General features: G+C 35.3%; 1 protein-coding gene across 4 annotated transcripts in view; it reads left to right on the forward strand.

Moving 5' to 3' along the window:
* The window catches only part of LRRC7 (leucine rich repeat containing 7), a 127593-nt gene that overhangs the window by 60868 nt on the left and 40275 nt on the right, over window positions 1–26450 (forward strand). For 3 of the 4 annotated variants that reach the window (XM_063298107.1, XM_063298108.1, XM_063298109.1), the window contains exons 10-15: window positions 6407–6536; window positions 11956–12071; window positions 14640–14709; window positions 16161–16260; window positions 17439–17563; window positions 23604–23804. In XM_063298107.1, the coding sequence (XP_063154177.1) occupies window positions 6407–6536; window positions 11956–12071; window positions 14640–14709; window positions 16161–16260; window positions 17439–17563; window positions 23604–23804 (742 nt within the window). Of the gene's footprint in view, window positions 1–6406; window positions 6537–11955; window positions 12072–14639; window positions 14710–16160; window positions 16261–17438; window positions 17564–22394; window positions 22446–23603; window positions 23805–26450 lie in introns of all 4 variants that reach the window. The other variant, XM_063298106.1, reaches the window with a different exon arrangement.

The following is a 26450-nucleotide window of genomic DNA, read 5'->3' on the forward strand; positions in this document are numbered from 1 at the left end:
GCTTATACATCTAACAAATTAATAAACTAAAAATTAAGGTCAATGTAGTAAGCAACTTGCACAGTTGTATTAAGTTATAAAATTAGCATTTTCAGATATTAGCAGAAGTTTAGCGAGAACTCAGAGAAACATATGTATACTTAAATTGTGAGTTTATTGATAAAATTACTTTGACAGAAATAGTCTTGTTTCTCTTGCTTTGTCATGCTGATGGTGTTTTTGTGAACTCTTCACTAAGTGGAAGTGCCATCATCTGCAGTATCAAATTTATGTCATAGAGCCTTACTTTTGACTGGGCACAAATTATTTGCTGGATCATTTAGTTTCAGTGATGTAATTGACAACCACTGATTTAATAAGTCTGAACCATTTTTGATAGAAGTGTATATCTCAGGTGGCCATAACTTTTACCCCTGTACAATGCATACCCCACCAAATAACCAACACTAAAAAAAAATACACATCACCATATCAATTATATTTAATTATTTTATTCACCCAAGAGTATTTTCCAGCTTCTTCATTTAAAAAATACTTAAATATTTTAAAGCAAAACATAAACAGTATCTCAGATGAAATCAACACATTCTCTCTGCTGTCTCTCATTATTATGAATTCACATAGAGGATGTATTTTCATGGAGTCTGCTTGATAAAACTATCTCACCAACATAGCACAGAATGTATGTTTTTCACAGAACTTCAGGATGGAAGGCATAGAAGAACCCTCTTCCTCAAAATAGGATCTTACACATTTAGAGTCCTTGAAGGCATTTCCCTTTCTTCTCCATTACTCAACATATCCCAAATACAGGGAAGCAAAAATAAGAATGGGCAAACTGCAGCCTACTTGGCTTAGACATCATCTGATTCTTTACAAACATTTTTGGGATTGTTATAAAACCCTCAAAAAAATTTGAAGCACCCATTAAAAGCCTTCTTAGGAACTGATTTGGTATACTATGATATTATTCCTTTTTGTGGGGTAGGGACAAATCTTTTTATTATGAGAAGGACATAATTGGTGGAAATGAGCTCAGCAGGAGCTAGCTTGTGGCTGGTCATGTTGCTAATTCCAGATAAATGACAGTTTTGAACATGATTAGAGCATCAGCTCAAAGTCTGGAGCTCGTGGGTCTGCCTGCTTACATAGTAATGAGCTAGGTTCTCTCCTGCTGATAATGACTCCCTTTATCTTGACAATGATGTGTAGGATTTTTTTTTCCTTTGCAAAGTGAGTAACTAACATAAGAGGACATTTATAACCCATTTTAATGATATATCTACATATGGATTTGATTGGCATGGAAAGAATCACAGGTTCTTTTAAAAGTTCAAGAGTTGCCTTTTCAGCTCTTTCTCTATTGCTCATAACATAACAGTAAATAGAAAATTGGAATGAAGGCAGGGAGTGGAGAGCAGTAATGGGTTATTTTCACATCTAGTAAGTCTTCACAGAAAAGAAATATAATGCAAGAAGCATTGGGTAGCTAGCCATAGATAAAACTTCTCTGTAAGCCTATGTCATTCAGTTAAAATGTTTATACAAAAGGATAGTGGTAAAAATACTATGTTAAAGGCTAAACTCTTCTCTGACGTGGTAGTTTTCTTAGTGCAAGACATTGTATGTGTGAAACCTTAGCGAAACGCATTACATCCTTCCCACTGTAAAGCCTGGGCAATGCATTTTTATGATTCTTATGAATATTAAGCTGCTCCTTAGATTTTATTATTATAAACAAAAGATATAAGTTGAAAAAATAAAGGAGATTCAAGAAGATTTAGGAAGAACAGATAATGGAGAGAATAATTATTCATATGTAATCTGCTAAAAGTCTATTCCTTATATACTGGGGGGAAAAAAACAGTAAAAACCTTTTATAGGCCTATTCAAGTTGTCCTATAATTGATAGTCAAAAGCCTGTTTCCAACTGCCAGCTTAATTTACAAATGATTAAAATGAAATAACGTATTATTGTATTACAGTTCTGTTAAGCTCATAACCTTGACTTTTCTTCCCATGGTTAAAGGCCAGCTCTTCTCTTTTATAAAATGCCTGAACATGATTGAAGAATTTATATATTATCTCTGACAAATATTATTTATCTGTTGCTGGTCTCATGCTGCAGTGGTAGAATCCAAGGCCAATTCGTGGAATAGACAGTGTGGAATATTACCACATTACTGTTTTCCCCACAGAGAATTTGTAGAGTTAAAATAGAAAGTCCCCAAGAAGTCCATCTGATGTATGTAATGACAAAATGTCAAAATTGCTTTGGTAGCAACAGATTAGAGCCACAGAGTAATAGAAAACAGATGACATTAGTAATCTACAAGTGTGGTACTAAGAGTTTTGCATCACTTGAATATAATGCCTGTAACTATGTCCTATAGTTTGCAATATCCCACAAACTACTATGACAAAACTACAGGAATCTTAATTGAATTTTAGAGTCAGTTCAAGTGTCCATAATAAACCATATGCAGTATCTCATAAAAGATTTTCCATGAATGTATTGTCACATCAATAATTGTAAGAAATCTTCCATTTCCAACACAAATCTATTTTGGATAGTATTTGGCAAACTGCTGACATAAAACGTGCAATGATATTTGTAACCTTTTATTATGAAGACACAAACTGGTAATTAGTGTGATTCTTCAAGCCCCTCTGTTTATAAATATTTTTGTCTTTGACGTCTTACCTAAATTAGATTCTCTCTCTCTCTCTCTGAAATCATGGTGTTCTAACCAAATACTTCATATCAGATCCTCTTAACTGTAGAATCTTAATAGATGTGGCTGAGATGACTTTAGCAATTATGGGAAGACTTAGATACTTTCAAAGGCATTGCACTGCCGATACTAAAACACTACTGGAGAGAATCCGATTGAATGTGTATTAGTTCCCACATTAGGAATTACATCATGGCAATAAGAGCAGCAAAACATGGTTATTTTTCCATTCTTATTCCATCTGGGTATAGCTAACCAGTGGCCTTGTTTAGGGTAACACACTCTCTGTTGAGGAGGGAGAAGTCACAGGAATATCCTCAAGGTTATTATGAGGAATATTCCTGGCACCCATCAGATAAAGTTGCTTGAATCCATTCAGAGTTAGACTCTGTCTGGGCAACTCCATGTGAATTGACTGAGGCATTGTCTTGTTTTATTAACTGGTAGATGTTTGACCCTGTAACTCTTGAGGAGGTAGACAAGATCTTTGGAACTATTAACCTGGGCACCTGTCCTTTAGATCCATGTCCCTCCTGATTAATTAAAGCTGTCCAGGTGGTGACATGTGACTGGGTCCATGTGGTGGTGAATGCATCCTTGAGTGAGGGGATGGCTCATCCCTCTTCTCAAGAAGCTGTTGTTGATCCCAAAAATTTCTCCAGCCTTCTTATTAAGACTTCAGCTTTAGAGGGACCTGGATGAAGTGGATTATCTAGACCTTTTTTAGTTACAATTCAGGCTGGTATATAGTATGGAGATGGCATTGATCACCCTTGTTGATGACCTATGGTGGGCCTGAAATAGCAATGGTGCAACTGTCCTGGTTCTCACTGATCGTGTTATTTTTCTGGACCAAATGCAATGAAGGGGAGAGGGAGTGGCAGACACAATGTTGTGGTAGTTCTCCTTTCTCCACAGCCATTTCCAGTTGGTGTTGATTGTGGGGGGTGGGGGGGAGAGACTGAGCCAGAGGATCCTGACTTGTGCAGTGCCACAGGGCTTGATGCTCTTGCCCCTTATGTTTAACATCTACATGAAATCACTGGCTCATCAGCCATCAGTCAACAGGGGATTAGATATCAATGTGTTGATGATGCCCATTTCTACATCTCAACCCCTGCCTGGCCAAGTTATGTTGAAGAGGTCTTGTCCCAGTGCCTGAGGGCTGCTGTGTTACAAAATCATCACTTTGATAAAGACTTTCGTTGGAAGAAGTTGGGAATCATTTCTATCTGTGTAGCAAGCCAGCAAACCTGCCTATCTGCCTGCCTTCCTTATCATTGAACTATAACTCCCTTCCTGTATTTCAGCAAAGGAAGACATTTTGTGCATGGGTCTTTTAAAGAGATGAAGTGATTCTTCCACTGAAGTGGTCAAAGAAATTTCTAAAGACATCTAAAATAGATATAGTTTCTGCACTCATGAATCAATAGGCTTAAAGCATAGACTTAAAGCATTTAAGCATATACTTAAGACCTATTTGGGCTTAGAATGCCAAATTTTCAGTAATAATTGATTTTAGAGTACTGAGGAGCCAGAATAGATAAATATTTTATTATATCATTATTATATATTGATGATATTTATTATATCATTAATGTATTAATTTATAGTTTTTTTTATTAGTTTGACTTCAAAACAAGTGATTTTAGCACTAATTACTAATTTGCAGACTAGAGAATAATGAAATCCTTTCTATAAGGTTACATGCAATGTTCAGAGTCATATTAGCATGAGCATCCTTAAAAACACAGTGTTTCCCTCCTGTAATATTTCCAGCTTTATTAATTTTAGGCCATAGTGACAACTATAAGGGAATATCACATCTCTTGGCTGGCTGTCAAGACAATGAAGCATGATTGTTCTGCCAGGTGGTCTGCTAAAGCACAATACTTAAGTCTGGATTGGCTTCTGTCAGCACAAGCATAAAGTGGATCTCAGCTAATTTGTCTGAATGTTGGCTTTCAAAATGATTGCTTTCTCCAGTTTGAATGACAGCTTGGCAGCACAAACATGAAATCAAAAGCCTAACAAAGCCTTCAGCTGTTCTCTTCCCAACCTAGTTCATTAATCACCACATAGCTCTCAAAAAGATGACAGATTTCAATCTTTCAAACAAGTATAGTTGAGGTGTTATTAGCAGGAAAAGTATATGGGGAGCTAAATAGGTAATTGGATATAATCAACTGCGTTAGAATTGTTAGGCTAAGGAATTTTAAAGGTAAGAAAATGAATAGAGGATTTAATAGATGTTCATTACTTTTTCATGAGTCTAGTCAGTTTGTGAGGAAAAGGCTGGACTCTGGCCATCTGTAAAACACATTACTTCTGACTTTGAGATGTCAGCATGTGTCCTCTTTCCTCCTGCATTTCATAATTGGTAGCCAGGAATATCCCTGTTAAATAACAGCTTCTCTTTTCCCCTAATCCTCCCCTAGACTTATTCAGAGATGATTTAGATATTTGTAAACAGAATATAAATAGCAAAGAATGTCAAATGTAGACATTTAAGGTAATTCAGTGAAACTGTTGAAGTTCTAGTATAGGTACCAGTATAAAGATGTACTTGACCAAGCAACTTTGAATTCATATTTTGATATATATGCTTAATTTTAGAATAAATAATCATATCATTACTACCTTTAGCAGCAATTGTTTTTCACTGTATTTCTTTTTCAGATACAAGGTCTATATGGAATGTTACCTATCAGTCTGAAAAACAAAACATTCCTACAAATGATAAAACTTCCCTTGAATGCCTCATATACCAGGGGTGATGCAGGTGACATAGGTTTAATTGTGAATTTGCCTTCTTTCCAGTCATCAGGATGATGGAAGTGGGAACATATTCTGTATGAAGTTTTGTTTTGTCTACTTCTTCCCCTCAAGTATACACTGTAACCTTTCCAAAGCAAGCGCACTATTCAATATTTATTAAGTAGTCTGTTTTAGTGCAGTTGAAATTAAGAAACCATTATGTACAAACAATACAATGCCTAAAGAAAATATAGTGTTCAAGTAATACCAACCAACAATCCATTAAATTTTCAAACTAAAACATTTTAAAAAATAAAACTGCTATTGGGAAGATTTGTAGCTTGTTGTTATAACTGTATAAAACTTCAACTTTAATTCTTGATATTTTGCTTACAGGATTTGATGGTTAAAATTATTGATAAAATTCATTTTATTATGAATTTGACCATTTCTATTTCGCTTCATGTACATGTCACAGTAGAGAAGTGCACAGAAGTCTGTTTCACTATATTTATTTCTCAGCATTTTTTGACAAGTAGTTATTTGTAAGTGTGTGTTTCTTTTACATTACTGCATACACATTACTGAGCTTATGGCTTCACATAGAAATCGTCTTGTGTGAAGTAGCCTTTAGAGTGTAGAAAACTGGCAATCTGCATTGACAATAGTCTACTGGACGGACTATTGCTTGCTTTAATTTGAAAGCAGCTCCAAATCTCTCTCCCTTTCGTACTTCCAATATACGTTTATTTTGTAATTGTAAAAAAATGTGTATGATAATTGATACTTTCCCCCACTGAAAATCTTATGCCTCTTTGCGTAATTCACAAATCTGAATGTTAAAAATTAATTGCGAAGAAAGTAATGGTTAATCCCTTTGAGAGCTAGACTAACAAATGTACTTAACGTTTCAGTTTATCTTTATTAGAAGAATTTGACTGCAGCTGTAATGAACTGGAGTCTCTACCTCCCACCATTGGCTATCTGCACAGTCTGCGAACTTTAGCTGTAGATGAAAACTTCCTGACCGAACTTCCCAGAGAAGTAAGGATTTATTGGGAAATATAATCTACTTCAGTAATGCCTAGTCCATCTAAAATAATTTTTCATTTAAATCATTATTAAAGGGTATCAGGAATGTATACTTTGGTCATTGATTTGATGGGAAATGATAGTATCCAATATCCAGTGTCAGTTTGGGGTTTGAAACATTTTCGTTTGTAACAGTTCCCGATTTAAGTATAAGTGTATTTATGATGGCTGTCTGAGCCATCAAGTGCCACTAAGAGTTGCTTTCTTTCAGAAAGAAATGCAGCAGCTAACGCATTTCAGAGAGAAAATGGTAACAGTGCCACAAGATTTGAGGCGGCTTCTTTATAATATCAAAGTAATGTTGGTCTGTAATGTGGGGAACAGTGGATTGATGGGTACAGCTACAGGCAGCAAAGGCCATCCTGTTTAACTCCTTATGAATAGTATATATTGCAAAAGCACCCAACAGATTATTGGAGACTTTCCTTCCTTAATAGTTGAAGGACTACTAGCAACTAGCAGACCAAACAGAGTCCTTAATGCAGAAGCATAATCAAGGAGAACTGATTTCATTTTGCTTTCAGATTTATTTTGCCTTAGTGGTAGTATTTTTAAGGAACTCTCAGGGCTTCAGCATTCTTAATCATTCATTGGGGGAGGGGCTTTTCTTTTCAACCTTTCCAATCATGGAATTAAGGAAACATATTTTCAATTCTGTGTATGAAGTTGTTGTTGTTGTTGTTATTATTATTATTATCATTTTGAGAAGAATAATTTTGCAACAAAAACAACAAAATATTCTATGGAAACTCGAGTTTTCATGATTCAGGTTCCATATTTTCTGGCCTGTATAAGCTTCTGTAGCAATCAGAATAATCAGTTAAAAGTGGTCAAGGAATCTTTCTTATTCTCCCCCATTCCCCCATCTTCAACTACCTTCTTAGCACTGCACCTTTAGCAAATACTGGATTACTTCCTCTTCAGCTGGTTTTCTATTATCATAATAGTTTCTGACACTTCCCTTTGCAACATAGTTTGCAACAGAGAGACTAAGAGCTGGGATACCCTTAGCCAGTCAAGAAAGTATATAGGTAGAAGAGTATAATATAGGTCTGATTTCCACCTTTCTGGGACCCTAAGAAATAATGCCTTACTGAATGGGAAGAATTGTGGGCACATACAGTAGCAATGTTTTCAGTTTTACAAAAGCTTGATTTCTGCTTCCTCTTCATCATCCCCTCCCCTCCCCTATAAGTCAAGTAAACAGATAGTTGTTTAACAACTGCAGGAAACATCTCTAAGAATTTCTTACAGCCTTTCTGGGCCAGGTCCTCACTCCAATGCAACAGATGTTCTTGAGAAAGAGGAACCTTATTCATAAGACCCTCATTAAGAGAGAAAGATTAGGTCTGTGCTACTATCCCTACCCATAGACTGTGCATTGGATATGGTTTCTGAGTAGAAAAAACATATACATCTAGTAGAAGATATGCTTCCACATGACTTGCGTCATCTGTTATGGAGGTGCTTTTCATAATGTATAGATCTCCAAGGGGCAAGGCTGGCAAGAAGTGTGGTGTGAGGGCTAGAGCCAGACCATGTGATTATAAGTGAACATTAAAAAAAAGGGAAAAGGCAAGAGAAAATCCTTTTCTTTATTGTTTATGTAAAGTTCAGTGATCAAACAAGATGGTTGTTGTCATCTTGGTTTTTCAGAATGCTCTCATTTAATTTCAGTCATACAAAATCAGAAACAAAATTCATTCGTTGCCTGCCCAACTAATAATTGTCACTGGTCATTATATCTACTCTACTCAGAGTGCTCAACAAATTTCACAGCAAGAATTTCACATTGTTTTTGAAGACATTTCAACAACTGCATTTACTTCAAGATAGTTCACAATATAGCTATAAAGCTGTTAACTGGACCTGGGCAATATGATCACAGGATTGAGTTCAAAAATTGGCAGGTTATGACAAGCTGTAGAGATAAAAATTACTGAAAATTGTCCCCAATCCATTTTTATGGGACAGGCAGTTTGGAAAGATGCTGACTCCTCTGTTCTAAGCTCCTCCCAGTCAAGTGACACAGAGCAGGGCTGTTATTAAGGGATTAGAAAGAATTCCAGAAAAGACACTCTCCATGCTTTTTCCTTTGACCTCCCTTCTTTGGTTGCTTCAATATACGAGACATGATCACTGGCTACAGGCGAGAAGGCCTACACAGTGTGGCTTCCCATTTATACATATATACCATCAGGTTAGTCCCTTTCAGGAAAGCTGTATTAGAAATAGTAAGGCAAAGAAATTAGAAGAATTACCAAAAAAAAAAGAGGAAATGTGAACTAGTTCACCATTTACTTTCTCTCTCCACTCCTTTCTGTCCTTCCAAACCATCCTTATGTCTCCATACCCATAAAGTGCTTCATACATTTGCTTTTTCTTTATACTTCTCACTTCTTTCTTTTCAAGATCTCTTCAGCTCTGTTCAGCTACCACTTCCTCAATCTTTCCCCTTCTCTCAACCCAAGTATATTTTCCATCATATATTTCTTCACAATTACACTCCTAATCATTCTCTCTATAGGACCAAACCACCTCCATGTACTTCTTTCATACTAGTCATTCAAAACACATTCATTCTTGACCCTCTCTCATCTTGTTTAACAACACACACTTCTTAAGTACTCCATTCTCATTGGATTCAACATACTTTCATACTCTTCTGACAAGCCTCTCATTTCAAATAACGAAGTGGGTAAAAGCATGCTTATACATAGCTCTTTTTCTTTTTTTGACAAACATTCTTTTCTCTCAACAGACTGTATATTACCCATTGCTTTTCTACCAGCATTTGCACATATTAAAATATTTCTCTCCAACTTCCCATCTTTAATAAATATTCTATCGCGGTACAGAAATACATCTATTTGCTTTAATTTTTGCTGCTTATAATACTGGCAATCATTCACTCCATTTTTCCTGTCAAATACAGCTGCTTTGTTCTTTAATACGTTGATTTTCAGATCCATACATACTGCTTCATAGCATCATACATTCTGCCTAACATGTACTATAAATCATTCAGGTTCTTAGCCAACAACATGGCACTGTCTGCATACAAAAGTACAGACACATTCGTATACCCTACCAACATATATCTAAGTTCACGAGCATTCCTTATACATTTATTCATAAATACATTAAACAACCAAGGAGACTTCATATATCCTTATCTTAGTCTCCTCATTCAATATTGAACCATTTGCTAAGCTTTCTATTTATGTTAATGTTTTACTTCCTTCATCAATGTTCAACTCCACATACACACAAGGCATTCCATTATTCAAGCCGATTATTTATTTTATTTATTTATTCAATTTATATAGCCACCCATCTCAAACAAGTGACTCTGGGTAGCTAACAATCATAACAACAGTTAAACAATTAAAACAGTACAAAAGAAATTAAATACAAATAGCAGCCAAGAGAGATTAAAATCCGTCAATGTCAGCACAACCAGGAAATGGGGCCCGTCACACACTCGGGACCCCAGGCCCAGGCACATAGACTTCAGATTATGTCAACATATGGTTTAATGACCTATTGAAGAGCAAAAATTTGGTCTGCACACTCCTTGCCCAGCTTAAAGCATGCTGCACTTTCCAAACATTCCACCCTCTTCTTCACCCTCTATAGCAGTCTGGATAGTGGATCATTTATTACTCACAGAAGAAACATATATTACCATGGAATGACATCACGCATTCATTAAACATTAATTTGGGACCTTTAATGTAACTCAAAATGTCTGTGGCATAGACATATTTTTATGGTGAGCTGCCTTAAGTTGTAGGTGGAAGTGGCATATACATTAGAGAAAATAAACAAGCTGTGTTGCCAGAGTAGTGATACATCTTTCATTGCTATCCTGGGTGCATATGTATATTGTCCCCATTGGTGTGGGAGGGGAGATAGGCCTAACTCCCTTGGTGGGTTGCAAGCAACGTAGAGGAAGTTTGCTATTAAAAAAAAGGCTAATTAGGTTTCTGCATGAAAAGCAAGAATGCTGTTAAAACTTACTCCCTATTTAAAAAGCCAAAGCAATAAAAGCACAACCTACAACAAGTTTTAAGAGTTGATTAAACACATGGATATAGCTATCTCTTGAAATCATCTGCCAATCACAGTGGTGTCAGCTGTTGTAGCATGTAGCAATACCTACATAGTCTTTGGAGGGTCTGTAGAATTGTATTATTAATTAAGTTCAGTATTTGTTCTGCTAAATTGCCACTTTTTCCAAATAGAGAAGCTTTTGCTAGGTGGTAAGAGAAAAGGTAAAGATGACTATATCATTAGCTTTATGATTTAATATCGTTTACTAGATGGCATATTTATTTATTTCTCAAACATAGTCTCAATGAGCAATCCAATAAAGAGGGGCATTACCTATAGTCATTTACCATTTTAGAAGGTCAAGGTATCTCAAAATTTGAGAACCCCTGCCCTTTTTCCTAAGATACAGGGACCTTCCCTGTGAATCTTATCAACTGCTGATCAAGGTTGGTGTGGTCACATCATCATAGTTCCCCAAAACAAGAAGAGGACAACACAGTACAGTTTACACAACATAGCTTTGTGTAACTATGTAGCTTTGTGTCAAATTAAACTGAAAATAATGGTTATTTTTCAAAATAAGAAGTCTTGGTAATAGACTATTTAAAACATGAATTAGGAAGGAAGAACAAGCAAATCCTGAGATTTCTAAGCTGTTTGCATGCCAATGTATGTTGGCAAGTGATGGAAGGATAATAGGCACTTCTGATATCACCTTACTGTTACAGAAGTGATGTGGGAAATAAACATATAAGAGCATTTCATTACTCAGATAACCTAGAGATTTAAGCTGCTAAATTTCTGTCTTAACAGACATTTCTAGGATGAGCATGAATGATATTCAAGATCAGGGCCACAACTAGGGTCTGTGTCACCCGGGGCAAACATGGATTCCACACCCATTTTGGCACCCCCCCAGCGCGGTGCCCAGGGCACATGCCCTGCTTGCCACCCCCCCAGTTGTGGCCCTGTTCAAGATATTTTCCAATACTTCTGTATTCATCTTGAAAAAGGCAAGCTAAATAAATGTTCATGTGAGGTTACATAGAGACTATCAACAACAAATATGTCTTCAGTTTAATTCATTTGTAACCTGAGCTATGTGGGACAGCATCTAAAATTAATGAAATTTATTTATTTTGAAGTCATCACACATCACTAATCCTAAACTGTAGCAATATCACTGAACATTTTATTTATTTATTTATTTATTTATTTATTTATTATTTTATTTTATTTTATTTTACTTTTCAAATTTTTATCACCACCCATCTCCCCCAAAATTATGTCTAACAGTTTTCTTCATTGTCTACAGATTGGCAGTTGCAAAAATGTAACAGTCATGTCCCTGCGCTCAAACAAACTGGAATTTCTTCCCGATGAGATTGGTCAGATGCAGAAACTCCGTGTCTTAAATTTGAGTGACAACAGGTAATATTTTTATTATTTTAAATTATTTGTCTTATGAGCATCACAAGAATAGAGTACCATCTGTTGTGTAAATTACTAAAATATTCTTCTTTTAAAATGTTGCCAGATTATCAGTTGACAGAATAACAAATACAAATTTGCACTCTGCTTCTAGATATTTTGCCCTCAGGAAGAACTTCTGTTTTGAAACTCTTATATTTTCCTGCTCTAGTTATTTCATTTTAACCATAAAGCAGCTGAGGTTTTTTAGGGGTTGATCAATGATAATCCAATCCATATGATTAGAATTGAGAAAAGGAGACAGGAAGGGATAGAAAAAGAAAAGGAGTTAGGTTCAATTTGGAGTAGGGAACAATAATTCAGTATCTACGTGGTCACTTAATTCAGTAAGCATTTCTGGCTGCCAATTGCTTAATACAATTGAATGAAAATACAAAGGAACTGGCAGCAGGGCTAGTAATCAGCACTGGATGTTTGTGCAAAAGGCTGAAAGCTCAATTTTATCACTAAAAACAAATTTCTGAACTGATCATTTACTCAGAAACACAGTGGGCCCTTCTTTAATTCTCTATGCCCTGGATTCCACAGTACAAATCCTTGAGTCTAGCTGATAGATCTCTTGGCAATCTAACTAAAAAAAAGAAAAAAAATGGAACGAATGGATCTGTCCTGTCCCAAAAAGCACCTCAAAAACATTTATTGCTTAGAAAGCCACAAGGCTTTTTTTTTTTAACTTAGATAAAGGAAGGCAAAATACATAGGGGACTCCTTCAAATATAATTTTGAGAAGGAGCTATGACACTCTTCCTTTTGACTAGATATATAGTTTGTAGTTGATCAAAGGTCAGCTAACAAATTCTATTTCAGCTCTAAATTTCTTAGAAGACAATTAAGTTCATGACTACTATAGGATTATTCAAGCTGGTTCTAGCATCAGTATGAATATTAGGACTTAACAAAATGTGTTCTGTTTTGCCAGTCTTGGTCCTCAGTACGTATAAAAGGCATAGCTCTGGCTACAGTCTAACATGAGAGTTATATTCTGTGCTTGATGAGTGAAAGTTCAACTTTGGAATTGTTGAAAACTATACAATTCTTAAAGTAAAACTTAAGCAATGCATAAAAGATTTAAATAGTCTGAAATAGTTGTCAGTCTTTTTGAATATTTTATAGCTTAACAACTTTAAACCATATTTTGAATGACATGAAGCTAAGCGATATATTTTCTACAGAATAATAATAATATAATTATTATTATACAACAATTATTGCACTTATTTAGGCGAAACAGGTGCTAAAATGCAGCTTGTGCTAATATAAAAATCCCTTTCCTTCTTCTGGCTATTAACTGAAGAGTTTAGCTATGCACACTGCTAAAAGTTTTGCTGAACTGTAGGCCTCATGATACCAGCTGCTAGAGAAATGAGTGTGAGCATGCTATTACAGTGACATCCTACTTATAGGCTTCCCATTGACATCAGATTATCCATGATGTATATAGAATTTTGGATAGATAATCCTTTTGTTCAGATCTAGCATGGCTCTTCTTTCATTTAATACAAAGTAATTTGGAGCTTGACACAAAAGCTCATTGGGATCTGAAGAACGGAATGTAGTTTATATCCTTATTGTATTTCTAAGGACTTCTTTTTATATAATAAATATTGGGCATGCTGTATCACAGAGAGAATGAGAATGATGCCAGCATTTGTATGAGCTCTTTCAATGGCATAAGCTGGTTTACATATGCACCAAATCATTTTCATCTTTTTGTGGCAGAAGCACAAAAAGAGTGTCACATCACATCTTATACAAAACCGATAATAGGACGCATAGGTCATTGTGTGGCATTCTTCTAAAAGAAAGGGGACTTGTTGTGTACATGAAATAGCTAAAAAAAATTTGGAATGCAACCTTATTTTTTTATATTACCACCAATTCCCAAATAATAGTATAATAAATCAAAGAAATCAGAATCACAATCAGGCATCTCATTTATTTTTACTGTTATAATGTATATTATCATGGAGAAAATTTATATGGTCACTAATTTGAATAAATGTCTTCAGGTAATAAATAAGAAAAATTCAAACATCACAAAACAGAAATTAGGACTAGAAGGAAACTGTACAGCCAAAAATGTTAAAGAATAGAAAAACATATTTCTATTAAATATATTAAATATATTAAACACTCTGTTCTTTTAATAAAATTGAACTTTCCAGACTCCCACTTTAAAGTGATTGATAACTGTTGCATATAGATAAGCAAATCACAGCTGTTCTGTGAAATTGTCAGTATTTTCATCTATTATTTTAACCATCTAAAAATTTAGGAAATAAATTTTTCATTTTAAACTGAGGAAAAAAACATAATTGGAAGTTAATGTTTCTGTTAAAACATTTTTTAAAACAATGAAAATATATATTAAAAGTTGCCAAATGTTTATTGTGGTCTCACAGCAAAGTATTGTTTAAAGAATTGACAATGCCTCCCTAAATAATGCTGTTGTATTCAGCAAGGATTCACTTTATCCAAATATTGTTGTTGTTGTTGTTTTTTTAACAGATTGAAAAATTTACCTATCACTTTTACAAAGCTTAAAGAACTTGCAGCATTGTGGCTTTCAGACAACCAGGTATATATTTGATATCCATTTGTACATAACAGCTAAACAAAAGGGTACTGCTTTGATTTATATTTGTAAAATACATTATCTATCACCATGACAAATCATTAAGCCAGAATTTCAGATTATGCTTTTTGGATCTAGAAATATACTTTTTTCCCCCAAGTTTTTTTGCTATCATCAGATCTTTCAGTGAATCTGCTGATAGTAAAGGACTTGGATGATTGATTAGAAAGAACTGCCTGTCAGGAAACTGCCTGCAATATCTAGACATTTTGTTTCTTCTTTAAGAATATTGTTTCCAGCTTTTTAAAAAATATGATAAACAAATAGCTTTGTTTTGAATTGACTTAAGTGCAAGATATGAATTCAGGGGATTTTATTTTACTACATCATTTGCATTAGCAGTTTATACTTTTCAAAAAGGCAAATTTAATTGAACTATATTCTAATGTGTATTATTCTTACAGACCAACTCTGTGGTCATGGAAAAGATCTCAGAAACTGTTGGATCGTTCAGATTTCTCCTCTGCAGAAGCATTCACTGTCTTTTCCCTCCTGTTGGTAGAGCTCCAACAGGAAGAGAAAAAAAAAAAAGATAGAGACACACCAAGGACAGATTGGGGGATGGTTTTGTTCCACAGGACTCAAAGGTCTTCCTCTTCCCAACCCCCTCTCCAACATGAATAGAAAGGTTTAGGTCAGCCTGCAGAAATAAAAACCATCTCTTCCATATATTTACATAAACCATTGCCTAGGTGCAAGTTTGTGAAACTATTTTTTTTTTGACTAAGCATGCAAAAAAGCTGACTTTTACATGCAAGTAGAAATGGTTTCCTAACTCCAAAGCCCCTAGAAATTCTGCTCAGATGTCTTCTCCCCTAAAATACTATACTAAGTGAGACTGGGTAGTTGTTTTTTCATAGTGTCTTCTCCTGTTCAGATAAATGTACAGGTAGTCCTCGACTTACGACCATTCATTTAACAATGGTCCGAAGTTACAACCCATTGGAATGGGTGCTTTATGGCCTGTAAAGTACTTCCGAGTGTCACAAAAGTTGCATCACCACCCCTGTGGTCACATGATCACATTTTGGACACTTGGCAACCAGCTTGCATTTATGACCAGTTGCAGCGTCCTGCAGTCACATGATCTTTCTGTAAGAAAACAGTATGGCAACATAACAAACAATAACTAAATCACAAGAAAATAGTGTGTCATCATTTGTTGTCTGGAGATGTTACAGAGATCATATTGCGATACAATTTCACACCTGGATATTGTGTTTTTAGCACATTTTCATTTTAAATGAAGGTTAATGCCTGTACCCGTTGTAACAGAACATTATTTGTTAGCATTCACAATTATTTTTTAATGTCATCATTTTATTTTGCCCTACCACCACTCTTTTTTCCCAGGAGGCAGAATAGTATAATATTTGTTTGTTTTTTATTTACAGTCTAAGGCTCTGATTCCTCTTCAAACTGAAGCACATCCAGAAACAAAGCAGAGAGTGTTAACTAACTACATGTTTCCTCAGCAACCTCGTGGTGATGAAGGTAAAATTATTAGCCAGTTTTTTTAAATGCACAAAATAATGCAATGGTTATTTAATATCCAAAAGTAGTCAGAAGTCTTATTAATAGTTCTGTTGGTTTTACAATGTAATGCAACTCAAATCATTTACATAATTCTGAAGCAATTCCAGGAAGGCATGCCTTTTTTAGTTCTACAGATTTCCTGAACATTTTCTCTTAGATTAGCTTTTGTTGTCATGTTCACCATTGCAATGTTTGATTTACATTGTAACGTTTCGCATGCCATGGTGCTGATGCGCATTCCGGTTGGGAGGGAGCTGCTGGGAGACCTTGTACCAGGCTGTCTATCTGTTTTCTTGGGGATGGAACGTGTTTGGGTTATCGTTTGTGTTCAAGGTCTTTTTACCCGTTGATTAGCAGAACTCCTTAGGGGCACCTGGGATGGGGAGCTTGAAACGGTTGTACGGGGGGAGGGCTTACATTCGCACCGAGGGTTTTTAATTTGTATTTGGCACGCTTCTGCTCATTCTCAGCTTTCTTTGTACTTGCACACTATTCTTAAATAAACCAGATTTGATCCAAGCCCTTGCTTGTGAGTCTGAGTGTGTTTTAGGATAGGCAATCATTACATTTGTTTTCTGTAGTCAGAATTATGTTCCAAACCAGAGTGTTACAGGAAACAGAACTTGCACAGATTTAGATATATTGGATCTCAGTATCAAAATAATTAGAATGATTACCTATATTGCTAATTCGTACAGTCTCACATTCACATAGCCTAAGATTTCTGTTGTCCTGGATGACCAACCTTGGCATAATGGAATTAACTTAAACAATAAGGACTCCAGTTTCCTTTTTTAGACTTAGACTTAGAATGGCAAGTCTTACGTGTGTATCATAATGTCATAATTTTGGTTTTATGCCATGAAGATTTATAATAATTGAAATTAACCTAGGCATAATTTTTCAATAGTTTTCAAAAGGTCAACCATGACACACTTTTGTCTACTCACACTAAACATAGATAAACAGAATGTAAATTCTTAGAATCAATAAATGAATAATTTACAAATAAAAAATAATATATGGCATGCAACTCTGCCTTTTTACTTTAGTCATTATAAATTCAGAAAAATAACAAGTAAAGTTTTATTAGTTAGTTTATTTGATATGAGCTCTCATTTCTAATTTAACTACAGATTTCCAGTCTGACAGTGATAGTTTCAATCCTACTCTGTGGGAGGAACAGCGGCAGCAGCGTATGACAGTGGCCTTTGAGTTTGAGGAAAAAAAGGAAGAGGAGGAAAATGCAGGAAAAGTTAAGGTAAGTAGAATTATATTTCCTGATTATAGTTGCAGTTCAGGTAAGGTTCAGTGAATATCAGAAAACAAATAAATTATGGGTGGAATACGTATGGCCTTCTAGAAGTTGCTGAACCTAAGCTGTCAGTACTCTCACTTTGAGCCAAACTGGCGAGACCTGATGATGACCACTGGAGTAGATACTATGTATATGTGAGAGATTATTGATTATGTATGAATGTCTTTTTGAAATATTGATTGTCTTCTTGGGACTTTGCTTGAACCATCCAGTACTGGCCATGACAGATAGACTATTGCAGATGCTTAGAGACTCCTCTTCCATAGCTAGCAGTGTGAAAGTCCTGCATATTTATAGCTCTGCATTGTTTGAGGGTCTTCTATAACTTTGATCCTCTTTTTTTTAATGATCTACTGTCCCCTGTAATATCCATCTTTTCTTAATGCCCACGGTTTCCTTGATAGTTGGTATAATGGCCCATAAAGGCTTGTGACATTTAGAAAGAAAGCAGTTGTCAATGTTATAAATATTTATGGAAATTGAAATTACATATTGCCTTCTTACAAATTAGGTTTGACAGAACTGAAATGACTCTCTTCTAAATGCCTCTTGTGCCATTTTTGTGCTGTTTCGAAAAAGAGCAACAGTACATGAACAATAGAACCTGATGACTTAGCTTCACAGATTTCTTCTCTTGTTAGTTAAGAGACAGCTGTCAGTTTACAGAAGATTAATAACTTAGATGCAATTGTTTTCATTCTATATAAAATGGAGGGGGGGAGATAGAGGGCATTCGATTCATTTACTAAGCCAACCCAGAGGCAATTACACAAGAAGGAATATCGTAAGGGTTCAGTTAATTAATTCACACTACCATAAATGTTTTTTTTTTCAAAATTGCAAAAGGCCCCTTAATTCACAAGGAAACTGATACAGTATATTGATAATAAAATTATTATATGCAATTCTATGGAAGAACATCATTCTACAGTCATAGAATTTAGTACCTTGACCATAAGACCCCTTCTTATTTTAAAATTTCTTCTTGAATCTCTACATGTGTCAGCCTTCCCAGGTAGACCAGGCAGGAAACACAACCAGATGAGCTAATTCTACTTTATTGTAAGGCTACATTAACAGAATCTTGCAAGTCTGAAAGTTCAATTCTCCCACCGTCACTTTATAGCCCGATAACGTAGGGAAGGTCCCTCATGAGCCTCTTGCTTCACCCACTATGCAGCTGTGGGCTATGGTCTCTCTTACCTGACCATTCCCTAGGCAGCATCTCTTTGCCCGGTCTCCCAAGGTCATTCCCGCATACCATTACAACATGTTATACAAGGAGACTATCTTAATTCCATATTCATCAGAGGTGGCCCAAGACTGTTTACTGTCTGAACCAAAGATACCTTCCTTTTCCACCTCCTGTTCTATATATAGAAGTCAACCAGGTTGGCACAAGTGTTATTTCAACACTGACAACAATACATGAGGGAAGCAGAACAACCTCCTAATTCAGGTGAAAGAGAAGAAATTAGATATAACATATACACTCAGTCCTGGAACATACCTCTACACCCTTGTACTAGCATGCGCTTCCTTAAATGGCTACCTCATTCAGGGTATGGCAGGTCATATAAAAAGGTACAGAGATTATAGCATGACTGAAAAGCCCTTGGCTGTAAAATAATGTGAATGTATGAGCAAATCCTTAAACTGAGTGGCTGCACCTGGGCTTCAGTTTCAGCATCCCTTAGATTTATTATTGTTGTCTCAATCTCATAAGAAAGGGGTAAACCCAATAAGGTTTATATGTCACACAATATTTCTTATACAAAAAATTGTTTTCCAATCTTAGTATATCTAGCCTGATCCATATCTGAAATGTTTGGCTACAATCATGATTATTTTGATATTTTGATTTAATAACAGAAATTGGGGGTAAAGTCATATGTATCTTTATCAGATTATTATTGCACTAAATTAAAATGCTGAGTTTCCCATGAGACCTTAAGATGACTTACATGAGAATACCCCACAAAAACAATATTGTAAGCTAAGCTACACTGAGACTGCTTGGTAAGAATTGTGGACAAATAGAGACTGGAATTGGGGTGAAGGCGCCTGAAAAGTAGTGATATCTTAACCACTATAGAAAACTAACTTTCTTCACTCAGATATAGAGACCTGTGCCTTGCAGCTAGATGTCAAGTTTATTTAAAGCAGACATTTGAAAATATATTTGATTCTAAGGAAATTTAGACCAAGAAGCATATCAGCCAATTAAGTGGTGGTTGGAAGGTCAAGGATATGAATAGAATTCATTGACAGGAATAAAGAAAAATAGTATCCCTGCCCTAGAACAATATTTTTCCTTGTTGTTGTGATTGAGATTTATTTAAATTTCTTCAATAAATAAATAACTGAGCACAGATACAGGGGCATATGCACGTGTACACACAAACACACATAACTGCACCACACACATAGAGAAAACTATTTTTATATTTAGTGCTTATACTTCATCTTTATTTTCTGCCATCCAATACATTTTTGACTGAAATGCTGATGAATTTTCAATCTCCCTTAAGAACAAAATTGTTTTATTTAATTGCCTAAGTGTTAAGAATGGAAAATTTTCTATAAAGCGCACAAAAGCCATGGTTTTGCTTTTTTCCTACCAACTTCAAAACAAGTATGCAGTAAGTAATTTGCAGGGAAATCAAGATTTGTGGACAACTCTATTCAGCCCTTGCTCCTTAAATAGTACAATCTTCTTTGGGTTGGGTAGACTCCTCATGTCTATATTAACAAAAATATAAAACTGGTTTGCAGTTGTTTTCTTCCAGAAACTTTTTTTTTCTTTCCAGTCCAACTCTGCTTAACTTTTCATCAGCCAAGGTCTAAATTACTTGTTTTTCAAAAGACATATAGATTGCAACAAGAAAAAAGTGATAGCTGGATGATGGGGAAATGAAAGGTTCAATTAAATTTCCTGTTCCTCTTTGAAGCTGGTTGGTCTGCCAGTAAGCATGAAGATGAGCTGTGGGTGGGCAGCAGAGTTCTTTGCATAAATGCTATCCTTGCATTGCAAAGTGGATCACTGATTTTAATGAGATGTTTTGTTAATGACTGTTACAAACATACAATCTGGCTTAGTCTTCATGCAATCTTCAAATAAAAATAAATGTACAGTACATTTAAAGGAAAAATAACAGTATAACTGATTTGCATTTTCTTTATATTCATAAAAAAACAAGAAATATATAAAATATTTTACTAACAAATAGAAATTAGATGAAATAATTAAAATAAAATAATAAAAATAACTTTCTGTTCCTCCCATTTCTTTGTAGGCTTCTTATGAGGGTTCTAAAAATTACATTTTTTATATTCAGGAGGCTAGCAAATTCATGATAAATACATTTTTAAAAATCCTGTCGTTTCAGGTTAAGCCCTAGCCTTCTGATTTTAATTGTTATGTTTTCACATGAAACTCCCCGGTACTTCTGGTAGTTAAAAAATTACAGAATAGCCATTGCCAGTAAGATTTCTATTGTACTTGACAGATTCAAACTGAGCAATAATAAATAGACTACATCTATATATATTTTTGGCAATACATTACAATATTTTCTTAAGGTACAAGCTGCATTTTTATTTTTAGCAAATCTATCTGCCTTTTCATTTGGTTAAGCAAAAAATAATCTAATTTAAAATGCAAAGTATGACACAATGGGCATGGTCAACTTGAAAGCTTTAATTGACCACAATATATAGTAGAACACAACACTATGAAGAATCTGTTTCAAAATCAGTTATGTCCAACACAGCTCACAAATCAGAAGCTAGATTCTGAAAGCAAACTGAAGTTATGCACAGTTCAGGTTAACCAGAGTTTATCTGAAATCAGACTCTGAAACTGTAGTTTGATTCCATATTCTGGATTAAGAAAAATCCTTGTTAGCCATAACTATTGTTAATATAACAAACATTCATTCTGAGAAATTTTCCAAGATTAGCTTCTAATATCTGGTATGTATATATGTATATGTCTGCAACAACTGAAGATTTGTGAAGAATTGAAAACATATCCTATTAAATCCCCGTACTAAAGAGACTGTTTACATATACGTATTCCTCTCTCATCATAGATGTAAATACAGAAAAAGATCAGCATTTTTCCTAAAATGGTTGGAAGTCTAATTAAATGGAAAGTTTTTCAAAATTAAAGTTGAAGAAACTTAAAAATACTTTCAATGATATAAATTTAAACAACTTAAATAAGTAATACTCAATGTGTTCTTTGTTTCTATAATACTTACAATACTAAGTAAAGTATGTCTGAAGAATATCACATTGAAACGTGTGTACTACATTATCTGCCTGGGTATCTAATCAGATAGTTACTGACAGACAAATCTATAGGTGCTTATAGATGACTTTCTTACACTTTTGTCCAGGAAATGTAACATAGGGTAATAATAACATCTTATAGGTTCTTAGAACTTATCATTCTATCTGATATCCTGCCTCTCTGCTTGTGGTATGCACTGCAGATACCTTTCTCTTAGGTGAATATGAAGGCATTAGTTTAAGGGGCAAAAGAACTGTCAACATCAAAGGCCTGATTTTCAAGAAAATGCTTGTCCTAAAGCAGCCTGCTATGTACATATAAGTTGTTTTTACATTTAACTTAGACAAATCTTATAACACATTTTTTGTAACTAATTTGCATTGATGGATCTTATAACATTTGCTTTTGGTCAAGTATATCATTGTTTGCTGAATTGAATTTGACAGTAGAAATTAAAAAAGAAATTCTTCTATCCAGGAATATTGCACTTTGGAAGGTTTTTATCCCCAGCGGCATGCTACTTCTGAGGTAACTTTAAATGTGAAACATAAAAGACCATGAATAGAAAGGGAGTCTAGACTGCATTGGTAATTATCATTTTTAATATTGATATGGGAATATCTTCACCCTAATTCTATCTAGCACATCTGAGAGTACCTTTACCAGTGAAAGTTAATATTGATCTAAGATAAATTGGCTTTACTCAAATATCTTTGTGTAGTTAAATTACTGTGTATTTTTAGTAGACTTTGCAATGCATGTACTATTTGCTTATGTCCCTCGTATTTTTTAGATTGTGTTGGGCTTTAGTTGAGCCATTGCCCAGGTCATGTACTAATACAAGTGCTTAGATGAGCCTATCAGCATGTGCAGTCTTTAGACTGTCAATTAGAGCTGTAGCGATATTATATCCACTCCTTGTAGTTAAGTAGTTTTTGTGCTGGACCTGTCCATTGACTTGTTATGTAATATTTTACATTTGCTACTGAGGTCTATGTTTGGATGTGCTTGTCTGTAATGCGTATTTTATTATACGTCAACACTGAGTGTAAGTTTCTACCATAGTCTGTATTTTTCACATCAGTCAAGCTTTTTTGAATGGATGCCTATTAACCTGTGTACGCTTTGGAATCTTGGCTGTGCATCTATATTTTATGTTTGTGGTAGATACAGCATCACAGTTTATTCAAGTACACTCATCTATCAGAGAAGAAAGATAATTGTTCAATGCTGAATGCAATCCACCTAAGTGTCATTGTTTTCTGTAGACTTAAGGACAATTAGGCTTCTTTTGGATTGCTACCAGTATATTCAGATAAGTAGCCACAATCTTGTATTGTATTATAGATCCAGAGTGACTTTCCATATATTAGTGAATTTCTAGAATCTGCCTGAACCATTGGAGGAATATTTTGCATCATAAGTTTCATGGTATAATCTTAATCAAATTTTTATCACTCACAACAATGGATTGGAATTCTGCATCACCCTATTATAAATTATACTGGCTGTTGCATTTCAAAGATGCAGTGTAGCAGATGTTTTATGTTAACATTGTCTCAAATTCCTAAATTCACTGTCTGTGTTTTGCAATGTATATCATCTTGGTAATCAAAGTGAAAATTTTAACAATTCTTCTTCTTTTCTACTTCTGCTTTTAATTTATTTTGTTAACTAAATATTCAGGTTGAAATAAATTTAAAGCGTTATCCAACTCCATACCCAGAAGATTTAAAGAACATGGTGAAATCTGTTCAAAATCTGGTGGGCAAATCTACCCATGGAGTGAGGCCTGAGAATTCAGCACCATCTGCCAGTGCAGAACAAGCTGTGAAAGACAAATTCGAGCACAAATGGCCCATGGCAACAAAAGAGCTGTCAGTGGAGGTAACAAAGAATAATACCAGTGCTCTCTAAATTAATGGCTTTAAGATTGAAGCAGTACGTATCTTTTTACTGATAGTGTCATACCCCTTTAGGAGGTATTAGTAATTATTATCCTGATTTAGAAAACTGGAGAACTTCTCGATCTAGACAAGCTGGAGTAGGTCACCAACAGAAAGGCTGCAAGGGTTGGCACGGTTCCACAAGAGAAGATAGATATAGAAGGTAGGATGCTTCATAAGGGTTTTAGGAAATATGCAAGACTCCTTGACTGCTAAATGAGAGTAACATAATCATTAATTGCAGGATGGAGTGTTCTTTCAGCAATTATGCACATACAGTAGAAGCAAAGTGCACATACAGGTAGATGACTTTCTGCACACCAGTCGTTTTTTTAAAAAATCACAACCTGACCATTAAGGCTAATTACACAGTTGTAAATGCCTTTGTCAAAACAGGTTATAAAACTCTTCAGTCCTACATAAAGCATAGAGGAGGAGTAAATTGAGAAAAAGCAATAGCAAGAGATAGGAAGCAATCAAGTTTGACTTCACAGACCTTAGGCAATCATATGCTGCAGCAGAAGATATAAGAAGCTGAGCTAAAACACCAAACAAGATGGGAAGTCCAGAAGCATCATCAAACAACAGACTAAGGCTCTATGAGGAACATAGTAATCAGTGGTGAAACAAGCAGTACTCCAAGTGTAGAAATGGTTTCCAGCAACCTGCCACGTGTAAGGGAAGGTTTAAAAAATTCACTCTGGGTCCATTCTTAGCATTCAGCTGAGATTCATTGATCTTCTTGTAGCAACTCATCTGCTTTCCTGCCAAAACTTACAGACTTCTAAGTCAGCTTGGCACTTCTGTGCTGTGTAGCCTTCTGGACATGTACTCAGTACCTGTGTCTTTCTGAAGGGCTGGATGGTCTGACTTCCAGATCAGGACCTGGGTCACTTGGTCTTGGCTGAGAGGTCCCTGAGGTAGAAGGCTCTGGAAAGGCAGGACTCAGTTCTACAGTGTCAGGCCTACTGCAGCTTGGAACTACTGGGAGCCTGCCACCTGCTTGTCTCCAGACATGTCTAATTATGTGTCTCCAGGCAGGAGCATGACATCATGCTTCTGTGAGCTCAAGTTGGCTAGTCATGGTCCTTGGTTTTTAATATGTGGGTTAATGTTCTGGATAATTTTAATACTGAATTCTGCCAGATAATATTTGCCACTGTCTTCCAAGAGAATGCAATTACTATTCATGCTTCTCCAAGTAACTTTTAATTAATATCCAGTTCATTAAAGACTTATTTCCATTAATAATTAAGAAGAAGAGAAACAGTAGACTACAAAGTTTAACAATTTGGCCAGTTATCTTCCCCAAACGTTTTCTACCACTGGACAGGTAAGTCACTCATGCAGAAATATACAAGGTTGTGGTGTACATTCTGTGCCTATTTGAGTAAGATATATATTTTCTTCTGCAGAGCTTATACAGTATATGATTCCAGAGGATCAATAGAATCTTAAAGCATACAAGAACTTCCAGTGGAAATTTCTGACTTTCAGATATTAGTATGACTCTACAGTCAGTTCATATGCTTAATATGAAGAGGAGGAAGAAACAATACATTAGCTAACACAGTTTTGAAGAAACAACATACTTTTAACATTAGCTGGCAGAAGTTATGTATAGTTCTCGTGTGTGTGTGTGTGCGTGCCTTTGAGTCAGTGTTGATTCCTGGTGACTGCCTGGACTAGTCCCTGCAGTTTTCTTGGCAATGTTATTGGAAGTGGTTTGCCATTGCCTTCTTCCTAGGGCTGAGAGAGAGTGACTGGCCCGAGGTCACCCAGTTGGCTTTGTGCCTGAGATGGGACTAAAACTCACAGCCTCCTAGTTTCTAGCCTGGTGCCTACAACTACACCAAACTGGCTATCCATAGTTCTCATAAAAGTATATATTAAAGTCAACTGAAAATTGCAATCTGGAGGAGGCACTGAAAATAAAGAGAGGCACCTAAGAAGAACCCTTTTTGATATTTCACCTTTCAAATGCTAGAGCTTAAGATGAGTAGCTCGAAAGGAAAGGAACCAAAAAGAGAGGGAAACCCCAATAGAATAGCTGTATACTTTCTTAGCAAGTGCTGGGAAGCAGAGAGATGTTTTAAGTAGTCAATTTTTTTTCATTTATTCATCTTTTTGCCTGATTGTAGTATTCCTAATGTAACATTGACTTGGTTTTCTTTTGAAGTTGCTTGAAATATCTACATCGAGTTACATTTCTTGGCAAAGTTTATAGATGATGGCTTTTAACATCTCCAGTTGACAGCGCATTAAATCCGATTTTTAGAACCGAGCTGTTTTTATTTAAAGGCATGTTAATTGAATCTGAGCCTTTCAGTTTTAAGGAAGATACCTTTTTAAATTGAAAATATGAAACAGATTTGAGAATGTAGATTTCAAAAGCTGGTCAGTTCAGACAGTACATGATTTCAATCAGCGAGAAGGAAAAACATAGAAAGCTCAGAATTATAATTAAGAATTTGCTAAAGGATTGGTCACAACTTTGAACCAGATTTCAGTTAAATCATGTTTATTCATTCCTTCATGCACTATCTAGCAGGGCTGTACTAGTTTTGAAAATTATTTGGAAGAGGTA

The sequence above is a fragment of the Candoia aspera genome, chromosome 3, assembly GCF_035149785.1.
Source record: "Candoia aspera isolate rCanAsp1 chromosome 3, rCanAsp1.hap2, whole genome shotgun sequence".
Lineage (NCBI taxonomy): Eukaryota > Metazoa > Chordata > Lepidosauria > Squamata > Boidae > Candoia > Candoia aspera.